At 47.7% G+C, this 18,322-nt stretch overlaps 2 protein-coding genes and 1 long non-coding RNA gene across 4 annotated transcripts; 2 read left to right on the plus strand and 1 right to left on the minus strand.

Annotated features, from left to right (window-relative positions):
- The first annotated feature begins 15 nt into the window (after window positions 1-15).
- Window positions 16-3,189, plus strand: OARD1 (O-acyl-ADP-ribose deacylase 1). Its single transcript, XM_057423551.1, has 5 exons — window positions 16-34; window positions 787-931; window positions 1,536-1,594; window positions 1,925-2,037; window positions 2,589-3,189. Exons 2-5 carry the CDS (start codon window positions 865-867, stop codon window positions 2,689-2,691), a joined length of 342 nt encoding a protein of 113 aa, XP_057279534.1. The 5' UTR covers window positions 16-34; window positions 787-864; the 3' UTR covers window positions 2,692-3,189.
- Window positions 3,190-4,451: 1,262 nt separating this feature from the next.
- Window positions 4,452-12,496, minus strand: APOBEC2 (apolipoprotein B mRNA editing enzyme catalytic subunit 2). The gene is made up of 3 exons (XM_057423567.1): window positions 12,099-12,496; window positions 5,622-6,169; window positions 4,452-5,085 (listed from the first exon to the last, which is right to left on the minus strand). Exons 1-2 carry the CDS (start codon window positions 12,224-12,226, stop codon window positions 5,629-5,631), a joined length of 669 nt encoding a protein of 222 aa, XP_057279550.1. The 5' UTR covers window positions 12,227-12,496; the 3' UTR covers window positions 4,452-5,085; window positions 5,622-5,628.
- A 1,363-nt stretch (window positions 12,497-13,859) lies between these two features.
- Window positions 13,860-17,357, plus strand: LOC130606925 (uncharacterized). Of its 2 annotated transcripts, none has more exons than XR_008974109.1 (3): window positions 13,860-14,218; window positions 15,419-15,515; window positions 17,237-17,357. It is a non-coding gene; the product is annotated as an uncharacterized LOC130606925 (long non-coding RNA). The 2 variants fall into 2 exon arrangements; XR_008974108.1 differs by lacking the exon at window positions 17,237-17,357 and adding an exon at window positions 15,831-16,195.
- Window positions 17,358-18,322: the final 965 nt, after the last annotated feature.

Genomic DNA, 18,322 nt, shown 5'->3' on the forward strand with positions numbered 1-18,322 from the left:
CGCGGGTGCGGGCTGCTGAGGGGTGGCCTCAAGGGTAGGGGTGCTCTGATGGAGGGCTGAGGGTGGCTCCTGTGTGGTGCCCCTGCGGGGGTGCTGTGCCTACGGGGTGTCGTGGTGGTCCCCATTGATGCAGTAGGCCTGGCCTTGCACCCGTGTGTGTGTGGGCTTCCTAATAACTCTCTTTTTCTCTCTGTCATCTTTCCAGCTGCAGGAGCCTTCAGCATAGCCCACGTTACCATGGCCACCCACTTCTCCAAGGATCAGGAGGAGAGAGTGCGTAGGAAATGGGTTATGTGGGCTACTGCTGTGATAGGTGTCTGTGTGAAGAGGCTGATAGTGCGGGAGCTGCTTGCAGTGTGCCGGAGCAAACTGGCTTGTGGCTGATGGTGCTCAGTTCCTCATGCTGGTGTCAGTGGTGCACATGCTGTGCAAGAGCGTAGGGGTGCTGAAGTGTATGGGGGTACGCAGCGCTGGCTCACTGGTGGTGTGCTGAAGATGTGCACTAATGCAACTGTGCTCCATAGTATGTAGTTTTCCTTTTTAAGCATTGGTTTAGTAACATTAACATGTAAGCTGGCATGTTGGTCCTGTAGAAAAGGTAGTTCCCTGTACGCTGGGCTTCTCATTGATGCTGAGTCCTTTACTTGTGGGCTGCATCTTAAAGCTCAAGTCCTTACACTCTTCACTGGCCATGCTGGCCAGATTCCCTGTTTCTGAGAATCCCGTTAGTGGAATATGCACTCTGGGCTTGCTTTTATTTGCCCTTGTGTTTGTGGTATTTTACAGCTGAAATGCGTGAAGGGGGACCTCTTCACGTGCCCCCCACAAGATGCTCTGGCACACTGCATCAGCGAGGATTGCCGCATGGGTGCCGGCATAGCCCGGCTCTTCAAGGAGAAGTTTGGAGGTGTGCAGGAGCTGTTGGATCAACGTGAGTGTGGACATGCAGGAGCTGAAGGGGAAACCCTTGATTTGGAATCATAGGATCAGCCAGGCTAGAAAAGACTTGAAATCATCAGTTGCAACCATTACCCCATTACTGCCAAGACCACCACTAAAGCATATCACTGAGGGCTTGGGGCAGAGTGGCTGGAAAGCTGCTCATGGGAAAGGAGCTGGGGCTGCCGACTGATGGAGCTGAACGTGAGCAGCTTGTTCCCAGGCAGCCAAGAAGCCCCCAGCATCCTGGCCTGGATGCGCAGCAGTGCGGCCGCAGGGCCAGAGCAGGGATTGTGCCCCTGCACTGGGCACTGGTGAGGCAGCACCTTGAATCCAGTTCTGGGCCCCTCATTGCAAGAGAGACATTGAGGCGCTGGAGTGGGGCCAGAGAAGGGCAGCGGAGCTGGGGCAGGGCCTGGAGCACAAGTTTGATGGGGAGCAGCTGAGGGACCTGAGGGATTCAGTCTGGAGAAGAGAAGGCTCGGCGGGGGGGGACTTTGAGCTCTCTAAGGACATTCCAAGCTGCGTGGGGTGCAGGGGAATTCCACAATGGTATAGGAGTGATTTAAAACAAGTTCTTAATTGTTTCACTTCAGAAAAGAAGACTGGGGAGGTGGCAGTGCTCCAGAGAGACGACCGATACATTTACTACCTGGTGAGAGTGTGACGTTAACTTGGGTACTTGCCTAACTATATTTGATAAGATGATGAGGGCTTTAGTAGTCAAGGGGAGGTTTTGACTTTGCTCCCCTAAATGAGAGGAGTGAGCTGTGCTAATAGAGAGGAACCGTTTGTATGTGTAGTTAAGCTTTAAATGGACAGAACTAGCTGCTAAATTACACTGTTTTAAGCTGTGAAACAAGGGGTGTTCCATGTCTCTTTCTGGGCATGGACCTTTGGAATGTAGTGGGATATGATATTATAAAAAAGCAGTTTGCAGTGATCATGGCAAAGGCACAACTGACTTTTTTACTTTTGTGCTTAGATTACAAAGAAGAAAGCTTCTCACAAACCAACATACGATAGTATGCGGAAGAGTTTAGAGGCCATGAAAGCTCACTCTCTGAACAACGGAGTTACTGACATCTCCATGCCTAGGTAGGAAGTGGGGTTACTCTAATCTAAATACTTCAGTGCTTTTTGTGTATGAGGATGTCTGCGAGATGATCCTCTGCTGTGAAATACGAGTTCAGGAATCCACTTCTCTTCTGGTCACTTGTACAAATGAAACTTGCACTTCACACTGTATTTAAATGATAGCAAAACATCCAGGCTTGGTTGCTTCCTTACTTTAAGTGCATTATGTTGATTTAGTTTAGGTATTAGGAAGAAATTCTTCGTTATGAGGTCAAGGGGACCCTGGCACAGAGTGCCTAGGGAAGCTGTGGCTGCCCCATCCCTGGCACTGTTCAAGGCCTGGTTGGGTGGGGCTTGGAGCAACCTGCTCTAGCGGGTGTCGCTGCCTGTGGCAGGGTTTGGAGCTGAGTGAGCTTTAAGGTCCCTTCCAAACAAAACCAGACTGGGATTCTGTGATTTTTTTTATGAGCTGGGTTAGTGCCACACAAAACTGAAGCTGCTCGGAGGGCTGGTTGTTCACAGCATGCTCCAAAAGGGGCTGTTAACAGCTGATTTCATGTCTCGTTTTCCAGGATTGGATGTGGACTTGATGGCCTGGATTGGAGTAAAGTTTCAGCAATACTTGAGGAGGTGTTTGAAGGCACTGATATCAAGATCACAGTTTACACTCTGTGAGCAGCAGTGCGTTTGAGCTTTGAGGACTGGGAACCTGGTAGCTGGCAAGGGGGAAAACTGCACGCTGAGCACATCCTTGGAGCGTAGCTCACTCAGGTGGTGTTGGTGCCACGAGCAAGTTTGGATGTGGGGCTGAGCAGCCTGTGAAGAAAGCAGTGGTGGGGCTGTAACCCTCTGGCTCTGTCTCTGGAAGCCACCAGGTGTCACTGGGCCTCCATAGAGCCTCGCTGTTCCTAGAGCTGTGAGCTCCTGTGCAGGGTGAAACTGGAGCTGGCTGTCACTTGGGTGTTTGTTGGTATCGAGAGCTGTGGAGCCCTGTCACTTGTTGTTTTTCCCCGTTCTGCAGTGTCCACACGTGGCATACAGTTGATTTACTCTGTTCATTACAGGATTAGCAATCTAATTTTTACCTTCTGGCCACAAATACAGTTGTTTTTGTTAGGAGATAGTACTGGTTGAGAATCATGCTGTCAATATGAAATAAAGAGCTGTGCAGTACTCTGGTGTCAGATTGGCCATTCCTCTGTGTGTGTATGTGTTGTGGCTGTGTTCTGGAGGAAGGCTGGGTTTGAAGGGGAACACTAGAGATGGGTGAAGGTGCTTTATTGGGTGTGTTTTGTATCCTATGGTTGCTGTTGTCTGAGAGCCCACACACGTGAATGCCTGATACGCTCTGAAAAGCCATAGTGTGGAGTTTTAAGGTTTTCTTTCCATATTCCTGTTTTACTGCATTTGTAGTTCAGCTGTTATGCGCAGGTTGGTGTTTGGTGTTGCCAGTAGCAAAAGCAAAGCAGCTCACTGGTAACTGCTTGATGTTAGGGAGCTTGGTTCCTGTACTGAAGAGCTGTCACTCTGCATCTCCTTTGTGTCTGTATTTTCCCACCCTCCCATAATAACAAATCTTTTTCACTTCCTTCCTACTGAATGCCCAAAAACATGCCAGATGTGTTGAATAAACTTGAAAGATGGGAGATAAGCAGCTTGTAGCATAACCAAGGGTTCCTATTTGGGTTTCAGTATGAATTGAATGTATGGGGTGTTCTCTGTCCGTGACATTGTGATTCATCAGTATTGTGTGTTTCTTTGCCGGTGCAGATCTATGGATCCCATCTGTGTGTGTTGGCCATCCTTTCTAAGCTTGGTTTTAGTGGATAATTGCTGTAGCTAAATACACAATTGGAAAACTCAGTAAGACAAATAGGAACTCGGGGGTATTGAGCTGATGAAGAGTGGACATCACCACTGCTCATTGATTCAGTCCTTCTGCTCATTTACGTTTGGTTTCTAACGGCAAAGAGATGAAGTCCCCAGGGGCTCCACAAAGGTGTTCCCAATGCTGCTTGGGTTTCCCACCTGGAAAATTTATGCCTGAGTTTAGTGCAGTTGACTTGAGGTAAGAGAGAGGGGGGTGATCTGCAGCAGGGAGGGTGTGTGAGGAGCACTGCTCCAGCGTGTGACAGTGCAGGAAGTGCAAGTCCGGATGAGGACAAACCCTGCCTGGGTATCTGAGCTGATGAGCATCTCTGTGACCCCTGTGTGGTCTGTGCTTTGGCTGATATGGGAAGTGATTTGCCCATATTCTCAGTATTCTGCACTTGTATGCACTCTTGGATGTGTTTTGGCATGCAGTGATTTTCCCTTTTCATAATGATGCACTTCAGCTGTGAAATGTTTCATCTGTGGCTGGCCCAGGATGAGCTCGCTTGTCAGGTCAGATTTAGGACCTCTCACAGCCAGAGAAGAAGGAACAAACAGTGCTATAGCTTTTGCAGTGACTTCTAGTTTTATTTCACTTTGCTTTTCCGAGTTTCATATCGCACACGTCATTGAACGAGGGGAGAAGGTATTTGATGTATTTGCAATTGAGTACTTAGGGCTTTATCATCACATTAAAATAGACCCGTTAGACCTAATTTAAATCACAGCTCTGACTGTGGAGGAGGACAGAGGAAGAAAACCCTTTTTTTCCCCTCTTGAATCTCTTTAACATTTATGAAGGTTGTACTTTCTAAATGCATTGACCTAATTGGCAGCTTTGCTCTAAGACCTTTTCTCATAAAGTAGTCCCAGTATGAGGCCTACAGTCTCTCCTGTAGACCCACTGCTCTCCATTGCATCCAAGGCTTAAACCACACGCTATGGTGCTGCCTCATTTCCTATCAGCAGAGGCAGCATGAGTTGGTTTGGGGTGGGAGGGGGAAATGGGGCCAAAATAAACCCAGAAAAATGCCAGACACCAAAGGTTTGTGGTGTATGTGTATTTGTAGTCCCTCAGGGCCTGGTCTTCCACAAGTTGGTGTTCCATCCTGCTGGAATCAAAGCTTTGGGAAGCAGGAGTGTCCCAGGTTTCCAAGTCTGTTGCATCTCTCTCTATAGAGCTTTTCTGGACTGGTCCTGGGGAGGGACAGAAAGACATGTTAGAAGCTTTAAATGCTTTCGTGTTTTATGCCTTAAACAGGTGACTTTTTAGTTCCAAAAGGGAATTCTGCAGTGGTGACTTGTGATTTCCTTTAGCCGTCGTTTTTTCCCCTGGACAGCTAGGCTTTAGGGGTGGGTAAAATCCCCTTCTCTCCACACTCCCCTCCCTGTTGCCACAAGTCTTTTGGATATACTCATGTGGGGAATAACGAGATGTTCTTGTTGCACCCAGCGCATGTGGATTCTTTATTCCTGGAAGTGTTTAAAAAGAGAAAGCTCTAAATCCCTCGTGTCTGCTGTGGAGGAGCCCACTGTGGTCTGACTACACTGGAAGGGGTAAGTTACTGCCTAAGATCATTTTCAGTGCTCAGGTACAGGCAAATCCAGCCCAGCACATGTGAAAGTAACAGTAATTGAAGTGGGGCTCTGGATGACACCTTGAACCTGGGAAATAAAGGAGCCTGTAATGCTGATACAAGGAGAGAGGTGACCAAGGAGAACCCGTCACTCACGTGAGCTTCAGTGCAAAATCTCAGCTAGCTTTTCCTCGTAATAATTGAAGTTCTCTTGAATGTCCTCCCATGGCACGAAATCCTTCGCTTCCTCTCCTTCCTCCTGTTCCACAAAGTTCTGCCACACATACTCAAAGTCTTGCGGCTTCATAATCCTCAGCTTGCAGCCGGCTGACTTCATGTTTTTCAGGGCCGCCTGCATTTCTGGCTCTTCCCACATGAAGAGGCGCCCTACCATGATGGTCAGGCGCAGGTTCTTGTTCTTCTTCAGGGTCTCGATGATGCGCTCGGCGCAGGTGACGCAGGGGCTGGAGGACACGTACCAGGTGATGTTGTAGCGGAGGCTGGAGTCGCACTTGGGGAGGATGGTGTTGAAGAAAGCCATTTCCGCGTGGGCAGCCGCGTGCTCGTCCTCCAGGTAACCCCGGGAAGTCAGCGACTCTTTGCCTTGGGTCTCCAGAACGTAACACAGGAAGGTTTTGTTCCTGCCGGAGCTGTATTCCACGTTCCTGAACTGGAACTTGAAGAATATGGCTGGGAGGCGCTCCCTAGAGAGTGGAGAGGAGAGAGGCATCTCAGAGGCAGACAGGAAAGGGTTATAGCATTGGCTTAGTTCCTGTGGGTGATCTTGGACTAGTTGTCGCATCTATGGTGGCTGTGTTTCTCTGTGCATTAAAAGGAGAGGCCTTTTAGTAGGAGAATCAAAGTACATCTAAAATCCTGTGATACTCAGCTAATTTGTGGTGTGATGAGGCTTCCAGGCCCGTGCTCTCTACCTAGTATTTTTTCACTTAATTTTAGCAGACTTGTATTGGGAATATCTGGTATCTGCATTGACATACTTGAAGAAGAACCTGCTTCTAAAATGTATTTCTTGAGACTCAGGTATTTACTGTTGGCAAGGAGGGACAGGATTTAGCATTTTCCCAGTCTTAATGTACCTGTAGACTGAGCTTGTTTTCTAGGCCATTAACATAGTTCTGTCAGGGTGGTGGTGCAGTGTTAACCTGTGGGATCTGTTGACCTACACTTTTAGGATGATAGCTCTGGCATTGCTGGTTAATGTTCTGCCCCCCATGCTTTTGCAGGCTGGATTTCCTCTGAGTAGAGGCAAGTATGACTGACTAGTTACACCTTTTATGTGTTCTGGTTCTGCTCCTTCAGTACCAGCTGAATACTGATGTTCAGTAGGATTATGTTGTGACTTTGGTTTAATAAAATACCTGAGATCAAATCTAACTTCTCTGTGAAAGTGTTTTTCCCACTGCAGTTTGAGAGGTCTCTCATGGATGCTGCTGATAAACTTCAGATACTTTTTATGCACCTCCTCTTCCATTCTGGGTTTCTAAAGAAGCAGAATCCAAAGTGATTCATGGCAGTGAGTAATGTGTTTGCAGAGCCCTTTTGCTCACACAAGGTAGTTGTTATTTAAGGAAGTTACAGTTAGTCCCTTAAATACTGCATGTAGCCTTGGTGCATTGGTGGCTGAAGAGACAAAAAAGGAAAGCTGCATTGTCTCATAGTCCCTGTTCTTTGTTTGGGGAGTACCAGGCTTTCTGATCACCCCCTGTAGCATGTAATTGGTACAAGGACTAGTACCTGAGAGCATTAGGTGGAAAGATGAAAAAGACTGTGCTCACAACATGCCTTGTGACCTGCTAAATGACACAGAGGGTGGGAGTGAAGACTGCACAGGGTAGCCAAAGTGAAATAATGAAAAGGAGTAACACAACACTCCATTTATTATACACCAGTAATCTTCTGGCATGTTGTATTCCTCTCATCTGAGCTTTAGGTGGACCTGTAACCTTGATATTCCCAGTGAGGCAATAACGGGGCTTTGTAAAACAGTGTTTTATTCATTCCTGTCTCATCTAGAGTGGGATTATAATGTCAGCCCTCTCCGGGGGGTGCACTGAGCAAAGGTCAGCACAGATCCTCAGACTCCCGGAGTTTGTAATTGGGAGAGCAGTGAGGCTGCAGGATTCGGTGCCAAAGCATTGTCCTGCTGAGAGGAAGGAGCAATTTGTGATGCAGCATCTCCCAAGGTGTCTCCAGAGACAGTGGAAGTGACTGGAAGGAGGATCGTTGGTCTTCCAAATGCAACACGATGTACGAGTCAAAACGATTTGGTCACAGAATCGCATCTACTCTGGGAATACCATGGGGCCGCTGGAATTCTTTTCACATATCGCTGATTCGTGACTGGAAGTTCAGAGCACAGGTTTGCCTTGAGAAGTTTTACTAGGAGCAGGCTTTCAGCTGCTGATTAAACCCTGTAATTAAACCTCACACTGTTCAATTCTACTTAGATGAGATCTGCACGAGACGGGATTTAAACAATAGGAGCAGCCTGTTTGGGAGCCTTCCACACTATTTCTGGTTTAGCTGGCAGTGTATTAATGAGGGATGCAAAGCACTAGTGTGGGTACAGACTATTATTTTGATTAATGAGCAAATAAATCATGCTCTTTGAATATGATTAGGCCTATGGTTCTCTGATTTGCATTCAGAGTCTGCGCAAGCCTAGATAAGGGAAGCCTGTGCTGGCTTGCACAATTTCTAAACTACCCAGAGGAACTTTAACTTCCTTTTCTTTGCATTTTGACCTGTTCCCTTACATTGTATGGCTTAAAGTTGCATGTTACAGTGAGTCTCATTTTCTTTAAGATGAATTGCAAGACATAAACCAAAGAGCATTACCAAACTCTAATTTAGCTGAGTGCCTCTTATGTCCTGAACAACTTTCTCTTGTTCTTTGGGCCAAAACAATTCACATGCTTCCAAGCAAAGCACTTTTCCTGCTTTGTATTCTAGCTAATGAGTGGTTCTTTGGTTAATGGTTATTTAATCAATGTTTTCTTTAAAGTCCAGCTATGTTGGGTCTGATATAAGCCACCCACTGCCTTGTTTCAGAACTAAGTTTGTCAGGCTACAATGAGTTGTTTTAGAATAAGATCATGTATTTAAATGCAGCCCAGCAGTCACATGGAAGCTCATTCCAGATTTAACTCTTGACTGCAAAGCCATTACGTCAGTGGTGAGGCTGAGTGTGGATGTTTTGATGTGCTGTTTGAAGAGCAGTGACCTGTTCCAGATCTGTTCCAGGATGTGTTCACTCAGCAGTGCATTTAGTCATTCCTTCTAGATGGATTTTATCACTCACCATCTCAGTGTCTGCCTAAGATTATCTGGGATATCCACCTAAATCCATCCTCCTAGCAACATGGGATACGTATCAGCTTCATTAATAACTTTCCAATAAAGAATATAAACAAAGCTAAGGGCATTTTCCAAGTAGCTGGCTGAGAGCTTGGAAAATTTGCTGATCAGGACACCCAGGCAAGCAGAGAGCTGGGCGTGCTGGTCAGTGAGAACCTGCTTAATCCCATCTAAACCAGAGCAGGGAGGACACCTCAGGACAGTGAATTGCAAGCATCCATCCTGGCCAGGCTCAGCTGGGTCCTCCCTGCTGTGTGACCCTTCCTGGCAGCCAGGGTTCAGACAAGGTGGTGTTACTCCTAGGAGTAACTGGACAGCCCTGCAGGGAGTGTTTCAGCAGTGAAAGAACAGGCAAGAACAAACCCCGTGTACCACAGGGCTGTGCACATACTGCAGTGCTGCGTAACCTCACCCTGAGGTACAGCTTGGCATGACTTTTACAAAGTGAAGTATCGTGATTATGTTGTTTGGGTAGATTAAAACTCAGAACAGTTGAGCATCAATATGCATCCCTGAAATAGCTGTGTCAGCCACTACAACTAAGCCAACTGCTTTGGAAACTCAACTCTAGCTTTGAAAGGATGGTTTCCTAGTAATACTGGATGCTTGGCCAGCCTGTTTTCCCATCTTTGAATGATAGGTGGTGCACAAATGTTAATGTTATCTCTATTTTACCCATTATGGGTTTTGTTCCAGCATTAAGGAAAGGTAATGCTAATGAAGTATACCCAGGAGATGAGTTCCATTTTCATATTTTCTTGCACCAGAAGCTGTACTGCTGTAAGTGATGAACATAAATATTGTATTGCCTTGAATTTGACCTCACAACCTGTTTAAAATACACAAATACCAGATATTTCAGTGCCTGGGCTATTTGCTTTTCTGCTTTTGTGTTTGTTTTTTTTCTTGCAATCAGTGAAGTTTTCTTGCCATTCCCTTCTCCAGGTCTTAAGTTACTTGATCTGATAAACCAGTGTCCTCTTGCTTGCTCCTTGACAGCTATTCTCAAGTAAACACATTCATGCTGGGCTCATTGGTTATAGGAAGCCTGCAGTGATCAGCTGAGACAGGAACTAAGGTTTATCCCTGCTAGAAGGAGCCTCATTTACACCCCGAAGCGTAAATAAATGAGAGTACTTAAATGTCAGGCAATGTGCACAGATGGGGCTTATATTTATCTGGGACTCTGTTGAGCCAAATGTTGACAAAACAGGGGTTAATATTCTTAAACAGAGTAGTTGGGTGCCCAGTATTTTTCTTGTAAGCCAGCCTCAGCTGTAAGCAACAGCTTGGAAACTTGGCTGCGTGTCATAAGGTGCCCCTAATCCAAGGGCTAGAACTGAAATGCAGTGTAACTGAGCTGCAGTGCTTCCACGTTTGCAGTTCTGTGATTTCTCCTATTTGACTGGGTTCAGTGGCTGCAAATATGTACGGAATTGGAGAAATCCAACCCATGATGATAGGGGGTAGGAACTGCTGGAATTTTCTGTGCCTCTTCCCAGGTCCTTCAGGATTCCCGCTGTACTTCCTCTCTCTCACCTTTAACAGTCAGCATGTTAGTAATGAGCTAATGATCAGAAGAGACATGGTCACGATTCCTACGGGAATCCACAAGGTATTTATAAGCACTAATGTGACTGTGGAATTTCTTTTCTTGCCATTTTCCTCTCCACTAAAGGCACCACATCCAGCATAAGTCTCACAGGTTGAATTTCCCCCTTGCTCTCCTTTTTGCAGGCACTCATCATCCCTCCCGTTCCTGCTGCCACCTTTCCAGAGTGGAAAGTCCAGTCAAATTCTGCACCACTCCTGTCATTTCAACAAAGAATGTTACTGCAGGCTGACACTAAGAAAGGACTTTTCATCCGTAACAAGCACACCGGTTCCCATCCAGCTGCTGTGAAGCCACTACCCGATTCCTCAGCATTTCTAATTGCAGGGTGAGTGCTCTAATGCTGAAAAATCAGAGTTCCTCAATTAGATTCATTTTAGTGCATGTCTTGTCTAGAAGTTGTCACCTCCATGTGTCATTGCTCCAATGGCCATATAAACAATTTGTGGTGTCTTAGCTCTGTTCCTAGCAGAGGGATGTGCTTTTCTTACATTTCTGCTGGAGCAGTGCCTTTTATTATCTCTATGACTCTGTGTGACAGACCAAAGGCCAAGAGAAGCCTCACCTTGGGAAGTGATTTTTGCCAGAGCAGGCACATTTTAAGAAGAAAATGGTGGTTTTTTCCACCCCTGTGCAGGGCTGTAACCTGGTTGTGTGGGATCAGACCTGGGTGCTGCCTCCTGTGTCGCTTTCACAAGTGCCACCCAAATTTTATCTGTGGAATCTTTCTTCCCAGTGACCATGTCACAGGCAGGAAGATTCCAAGTGGGATTTTAGTATCTGGCCTTAGCTTTTACATTCAAGCAGCTGGAAGAAACCAGGAGTTGGTTTTACATGGTGGGAATGCTCCCTTTGGTGACTGCTGAGGGAGACCAGAAGGAGGAATGACACAGGGCATCTTGCTACTACTACAATGAACATTTTGCAATGCTTAGAGATAGCAGATTACCGAGTTGGTTCTGGTTGCAGCTGTCCATTATATCTGACAGTTCAGCTTCCTGGCACATCTCTCAGATCTGCCTCTTTCAAAGGCCAGGCTCCCTGGAGCAAAGGCAGCCCCTTGCTGCTTTGCAGTCCTGAAAGCTGCCTGTGGTTTTGGGGCTGTTTTGTGAGTCAGACTTCTCTGAAAGTCAGGATCCAGCTGTGGAGTTGGAGGAGCCCTTGGGAATGTGGGCTTTTATCTCTTGAAAACTCTGTCCCTTAGGTTCATAAAGCAAATCGGCCATAGCAGGGGTGCTTTTCCCAATCCACATTAGTGAAACTCTCAGACAAGAGAGCCACTGCTCACGCCAAGAAATCAATACTCAGCACTCATCAAGGGCCAGTGCCTTCCATCCCGGTACCACCAGGCAAATCATGTGGGACTACTTGCAGTGTAAGGGGAGCAGCCAGCACTGCAGGAACAGACCTGCGTGTGTAAAACAGATCTGCCTGCCTGGTGTGAATCCATCCTTTTTAAAACTCAGTGAAACTTTGAACCAAATCCCACCACAACAAAAGCCACGCTTAATCCCTTTAGGAATATTCAGCAATGCACTGGCTGAAGATGCTGTCTTTGACCCAGCATAAGAGCTGAGGCAGAGACCTTTGGACATCCCCACGTCCCTCTCTCGCGCCCCCATACTTGTATCTCAACCTCTTACCCTGTCACAATCTCAAATGGTGGCAGGTCTTCCCGCCTCAGCTTCTTCTTCTTCTTTTCCTCCCCCTCTTCCGCGTTGTCAGGTTCCCCATTCTGGGTGTTGCTGGGCTCCTCCTGCTTCTCTGCCATCTTCTTGAGCCGAGGGGTATTAAGTTATGGCCACTGGGAAAAAGAAGGAACGATTTCTGAGAGCTCTAAGGGAGAGGGAGGAGGGAAAAACAGAGCTGGGAGTTCCTGTGCTAGGCACAGTTGTCAGGAGCTAAATATGGAACAAAGCAGCAACGACAGAGGCTGGATGGGGTAGGGTGACCCAAGGCTCTCGGGTGTCTCCTCCTTCCCCTGCTTTCTCGAGGTCTTTTTAACAATTCCTCTTGCTCCCCTTTTAATTTCAAATTAAGTGACAACTTCGCAGTGGGCGGGTTAAGTGATGGATGGAAAATCCTGGAAGCAGAAGGGTCTGTTTATCCATTAGTGTGACAGATACCTGGCAAGATGCAAAGCTGGCAGCTTTCCCATCTACCTTCTTTTGCCAGTTTATTACATTGCTGACCTTGAAGGACTGCTGTTTTGGCTCAGGCAAGAGGGGAGAGGGGCAATCCTCGCTTGGTTTCCTGAAAAATCACTGTTCTTGCTGGATTCGGCCTCTTGGGCCCCCGGGAGCATCACGACAGGAGTGCTTGGGGGAGTGGGACCTGCCTTTGCCCCCACCCTCCTCATCCACGCAGGGACACCGAAAGCAGGATCTGAGCAGGTGAAATCTCCCTTGTTGTGGTGTCAGATTGGATTTTGAAGTCAGCCTTAGAGTGGGGCAGTATTTGTGGTGTGGGGCAATTCCAAGCGCACGTGCTGAGCTTCTGCCCCTTGCTGTGTATGTTTTCACTCTGGTAAGTGCTCAGTACATGGGGAACAGTAGCATGGCCGTGAGCAGGTGAAAACTGCTGAGCTCAGCCATTCTTGCCCAGGTCTTTGTTTCTTTTCCCCTCTGCAGGTGTTGAAGCAGTGACTGAGCAGGAGCCTGCATGGTGGTGCCATGAGTGGAGTGTGGTTGTGCAGCAGGGGACTGGCACTGGTGTCAGCAGCGTGCTGAGGATGAAGCGCTGGGCACACTGCAGTAAGGTACTTACTGGGATGGGTGTGGAGCCTGCCTTTCATACAGGGAGGCGAGGAGGACTGTAAAGATTTTATTGACATGAGGTTGGGATGTTTGGGTTGCTGGGCACTGGATCAAGCAGACTTCTTGAAGAGGCTGTGGTAACCTAGAAGGATGCTCAGGAGTAATGTAGCTTTCATATGAGCTCTAAAAAGAGGTTTATGTGTTTGGAGAGGGGGCTGTGTGTGTGTCCTTCCCTTCAGGATTATGTGAAATTCTTCCAATTTCTCGCTCTAAACGTAAATCATTTGAAGTCTGTAGAAGTCCCATGTGAGCCAAGCCTAACGAAAGCCTGAGTCAGGCTTTTCCTGGAAACTAATCCTGCTGTGCCATGGGGGTGAACGTCGATGGAAGATGTGTGGCTGTGCAGATCTCCTTTTTCAGCCAGAGCATATTGGAAATCAAACCTCAGTGTCTTGGGTTCAGAACCCACCATCCTCGAGATTTGGTAAATATGAAATATTAAGCTCTATTTGATTGAGTGCTCGGTCTGTACTTAGTGGAAAACCTGCTCTGAGTTTGAGGAGGATAAATTGTATTCTATGGGAATCAAATAGGTGTGAATACCTGTGTTCAGGCCAAATTTGGTCTTTGTAATACATGTAGTCAGCTCTAAAGAGGCTTTAGAGGGATCTACACTATCACAAAGTGAATTAAATTTATGCCATGGGGCGGATAACTTATTATCATAGATAACAAATAATGTATTACCATAAAGAGCTCATTCTGGCTGCTCTTTTGAGCCCCCCTGCTGCTAACAACAGCCTCTGTGCTACAGCATCCTTTGTGGCTCTGCATTGGTAACAGCTCTGGGATAGAGCATCCTCCTCGCTCCCACACTGTTTGCTAGTGATGAGAAGTTGTTTGTTTGATGACTGACACAGCCGGTATGGAGTGTATTGTGACAACAGTGCAATGATGGATCTGACAAGTCCCAAGACATCCTATCCGTGGAACATGGATCTTTCATGGTACAGGATTTTATTTATTTTTAAGCTTAAAATACTTTCCTGGAGGGCAGGTGTGGTATTTTCCTCTTGCATGGTAACTGTGCTCGAATTCCAGCTCCCATGTCCAGTCACTCTCACCTCTGACATTTCAGGCACTGTTTCTGGGGATGGGAATCCTCTCTTATTGAGTGACAGCTTGTTTCCTTCTTACCCTTCTGCTTCAAAGAAGCATTCCAGCCCCTCTTCAGTCCCTCTGACCCACTTCTCTTTATTTTTGGAAGCTCTCGAGGGCTAAGCTCCCATCCTTCTTGCAGCCTTTAGTGTTCTGTGGCCTGGCCTCTCTGCAGGGCTCAGAGCTGAGCTCTAATCTAATCTCGGGAATGTGGCACTGAGGTTCCCCCTCTGCCCAGCCCTTTCCCAGCTGTTCCATGGCTCCATCTAGGGCTCAGCACTAAATAGTCATGATCCTCCCCTCTGCCTGTGCCAGAGATATAAAAGGACATCGTCGAGTTGCTGTCAATCTGGTGTTTGGTGTCGGAGCCATAGGAATGATGGCGGCTTTGATCAGTTATGGTTGGTGCAAAGTAACCCTGGTTCCCCCAAAGTGATGGGAGCATCCATGCATGGGCCTGGTCACTGACACCACTGATGGAAACCTTTTTCTATTGGCTTGTTCAGGATGGGGTTGGGAAAAGGAGCTGGGAGGTGCCAGGGTGGTGCTGGGACGTGAAGGGACCTCCCGATGGCACTTGGGTTCACTGCAGTCATTGCACTTGCCAATGGTTTATTGAGTTTTCCCTCCATCCTGCCCGTCTCCCCATTGACTTAATGGCTTATTTAGTTGATGATGAGCTTTGTTCGACACAATGGAGTCGCAGCTCAGCCACAGGAGAAGCCCTGGAGATCCAACTCACATTGGGTCTTGTGCAGGGAGGGTAAGGGTCAGCCCATTGCCTCTTCCCATCCACTGCCCCATGCCAAAGTCTCATCCCAGCAGAGCCCCATGGCCTTTCCCCATGCCCCACACACTGCAGCTGGCGGGCATGGGCTCTTCCCTTGGAGGTTCCCTCTTCTGCAGTGTGTGAGGAAACCTCCCAGCGGTGACCACAGGATCAGCCACTGAGCTGACTCCATCACAGTGGCACAAACCCAGGCTGTGGTTCTCCATCCATGGCAGATGTGTCCACAACATCTGGCATCTCCTTCCCTCTCTTTCGAAAGGTCTGGCTTCACTGTGTTGGAGCATGGAGGCCAGAATGCCTGAGCAGAGCTGCATGAAGGAATGGGCAGGAGTGGACCTTGGAGACAACAACTTGCAGTAAGATTTGAGGAGCTGTCTGCATGGGAATGCTGTCAGGAAAGGTAACTAGGCTAGGACAGCAGCCTGTTCTGGGAGAATCTTTCTGGCTTTGCTGGAGTATTGGACATTTATATCTGATCCTGCATCCATCCAAGCCCAGAATAGTTTCTCCACTGACTTTAGACCAATCTGATGACTATTTTTTCCCCATCTTAACTAGGCATCTCACAGAGTTCTGCATTCCCTTGACCTGGCAGGTCAGCTCCTGTCCCTCTAATTGCAGCAGGAGTTCCTTTACAAGTTAAAGTGGCTCTTTTCCTTTGCTGATCACAGAGGGGCAGCAGAACAGAGCTGGCTGCAGAAGCCCTTGCCAGCAACTGGAGAGTTTTACTGCATTCTCAGGCTGGAGGAACATTTTTGGATGGATGCGGGAGTGAAACAAGACCCGGGCTGTGTGAGTCACGGCGCAGACGTGCTCTCTATTCCAAAGGGACAGCTGGTGGCACTAACAAAACATCTCCCCGGATACACTGCCTGGCAGCAATCCCCCTCCTGCTTTTTCCAGCTGTATCTACCGTTACGTGGTAAATAAACACACTGACAGTGATGTGCGGAGGCAGCTTTCCTCCCCTGGCCCCTGCAGGCTCTCATAGAATCCTGTCCCTCTCCTCCCACTGCAAGAACACAATGCCAGGGTTTAAAAGATGGGGCAGGAAACACCACAGTGTCCCATGGGTTTAATTTGGGTGGTGCCTGCGTCCCTCTGGAGGAGACACTGGGGCTGAAGTAAGCCATGGTGCAGGCAGAACAGAGTGATGCTCTCGCCTGGTTCCCCCACCCTGTGCCCTCCAACCCTTGCGCACCCCCTGCCACAGAGCCAGGGCAGTGTCTGCGTTGTTGGCAGGCACCACCGGCTTCCCAATTGATTCCCATGGAATTAAATCCCATTCCAATGGGAGTTAATGGCAGCTCCAAGCAGCACAACTCCCTTCCTACTGGGCTTCTGCTGTAGTTCTCCTGGGAGCAGGTTAGGGGGAGATCGGTCCCAGGGCCGCTGCAGGTGATGGAAGCCACAGGGATTTATGTTGTGCATCATCAGTGCTGATGGAGGAGTGATGGGGAGAGCCTGGCCCTGAATCAGTGCACACAGCAGCATTTGGCTGTATTTTAGCAGAGCTCCAGACGTCAGCAAATCAATTAAAGTTCCTTACTGCTGGAGCCAGAGTGTTCTCTGGAGCAGCTGGTGAATTATTGAATGCGACAAGGCTTAGGTGAGGCTGGGCAGAAAAGCAGGAGGGGTTTGCTTATGCACAAATACTGTGGATCCAGCAGCCGGGGCTGTGCCCTTTGGGCTATGATCAAGTGTAATGAGCAGTTTAGTACCCAGTCCATCTTTCTGGAAGCACTGGCTGAGCCTGAAGAGGGGGATCATCACAGACATGGTGATCTGAGGGGTGGTTCTTCTCTTGAAATGCCACGACCCTGTGAAAGCTGCCGTGAATGCGCGGCCTTTGAGTCACTGCTTGAATTGTGTGGGGTGCGATGTGTCCCGACGTGGGTTATGAATGTTCCTGACGCCGTAGTGTCTGTTCCAGGCACCTTCGTGCCTCCCGCCTGGTCAGTGCCGGCACAGGCAAAAGCTTCTTTGGATGCCCTGCTAGAAGGGCCCCTGGGGAGGATCATGTGTGACAGGGAGGAAAGCCTCTCACCTCTTTGCTTTGGGTTTTTCGTTCTCTTAGGTCTGCCCATAGCACAGGGATGGATCCGGACAAGGGCTGTGTGGCCACGAGCTCCTCCCAGCCTTGGTGTGACCACAGCACTGATGGGAAGCCAGGGCTACGAAAGCAGAGGCTGGATTGGTATAATTAAGTATTTTCTAGATGACTGCCTTTGAAATGTCATTAAAGTTATTTTCATGCAAGGAGTTTTACTATATCTGTTTAAATAGCAAATATACCAAATGATGCTTTAAATATTAATACAAGAGGGTGTTTTGCTGAATTTAACTTTGCCAATTGATTTTAAGCTATTATGTGTATTACGTGGAGGAGTGTTTGCTGGTTTTGCTGCCTGCAAGAGAATGCAAGGAGCAAAGAGAAGCTCTTGGTGCACTTATAGGTGGGCTGGAAGGAAGAGAAACTGAAATGAAGACAAGACCAAGTCACTGCAGTTGGGAAATGGAGAAGGCAAAAGATCAAAAAAGCCTATTACTCTTAACTCCAGGTTTTCTTTTAGCTGCAGATGAAAGTAGGAGGAAGGGGAAAGAGGACTCACTTAGGAAAGCTGCTCAAATATTCATTCACCTACTTAATTTGGAAATGTGATTAAAAGTTTGCAGGTTTCAACTAGATCTAGTGTCACTTAAAAACTTAAATGTGATTTCATTAATACTCTCCCCCTTTCCAAAAGCAGAGGGCACTGTAAAGACTTGCTTTAGCCCTCCTGGCTTCACTGGGTGGCTCAGCTCATCCCTGTTTCTGGGGCTTTGCCACACTGATTGGGAAAGGACAGGATTGAGTCTCCAGCCCAGCTATCAGCTATCATATTCTTTTTAGGAAGAAGTAATTTATGTCTTCCTGTCCTTTGGCATGTTGCTTTCTGGAAGACACAGACGAGGCACCACTGTAAATGAGTTCAGTTATATAAAGCCCTGAAATACACAGGACTCTTCTCTCTCTTTAAGTAGCTTATGATCTTTCCAGTGCTCTTTGTATGCTCCTGCTTTATAGTCCTGCTCCTGCTTTATAGCCCTGCTCACAGCTGCATCCATTCAATGGCCTGTTCTTGCGCAGCTTTTACTTGGGAGGTTACAGCAATGTGCTTGC

This window comes from Pezoporus wallicus, unplaced genomic scaffold (genome assembly GCF_028554395.1).
Source record: "Pezoporus wallicus isolate ANWC-B61680 ecotype Strahan unplaced genomic scaffold, APGP_CSIRO_Pwel_v1 contig_13071, whole genome shotgun sequence".
Classification (NCBI taxonomy): Eukaryota; Metazoa; Chordata; class Aves; order Psittaciformes; family Psittacidae; genus Pezoporus; species Pezoporus wallicus.

Coding starts and splice junctions, on each gene's coding strand:
- OARD1 (XM_057423551.1), top strand. CDS start 865: ATGGGTGCCGGCATAGCCCGGCTCTTCAAGGAGAAGTTTGGAGGTGTG. Junction 1,595..1,924: donor ACCGATACATTTACTACCTG/GTGAGAGTGTGA, acceptor TTTTGTGCTTAG/ATTACAAAGAAGAAAGCTTC. Junction 2,038..2,588: donor ACTGACATCTCCATGCCTAG/GTAGGAAGTGGG, acceptor CTCGTTTTCCAG/GATTGGATGTGGACTTGATG.
- APOBEC2 (XM_057423567.1), bottom strand. CDS start 12,226: ATGGCAGAGAAGCAGGAGGAGCCCAGCAACACCCAGAATGGGGAACCT. Junction 6,170..12,098: donor CCATTTGAGATTGTGACAGG/GTAAGAGGTTGA, acceptor TCCACTCTCTAG/GGAGCGCCTCCCAGCCATAT.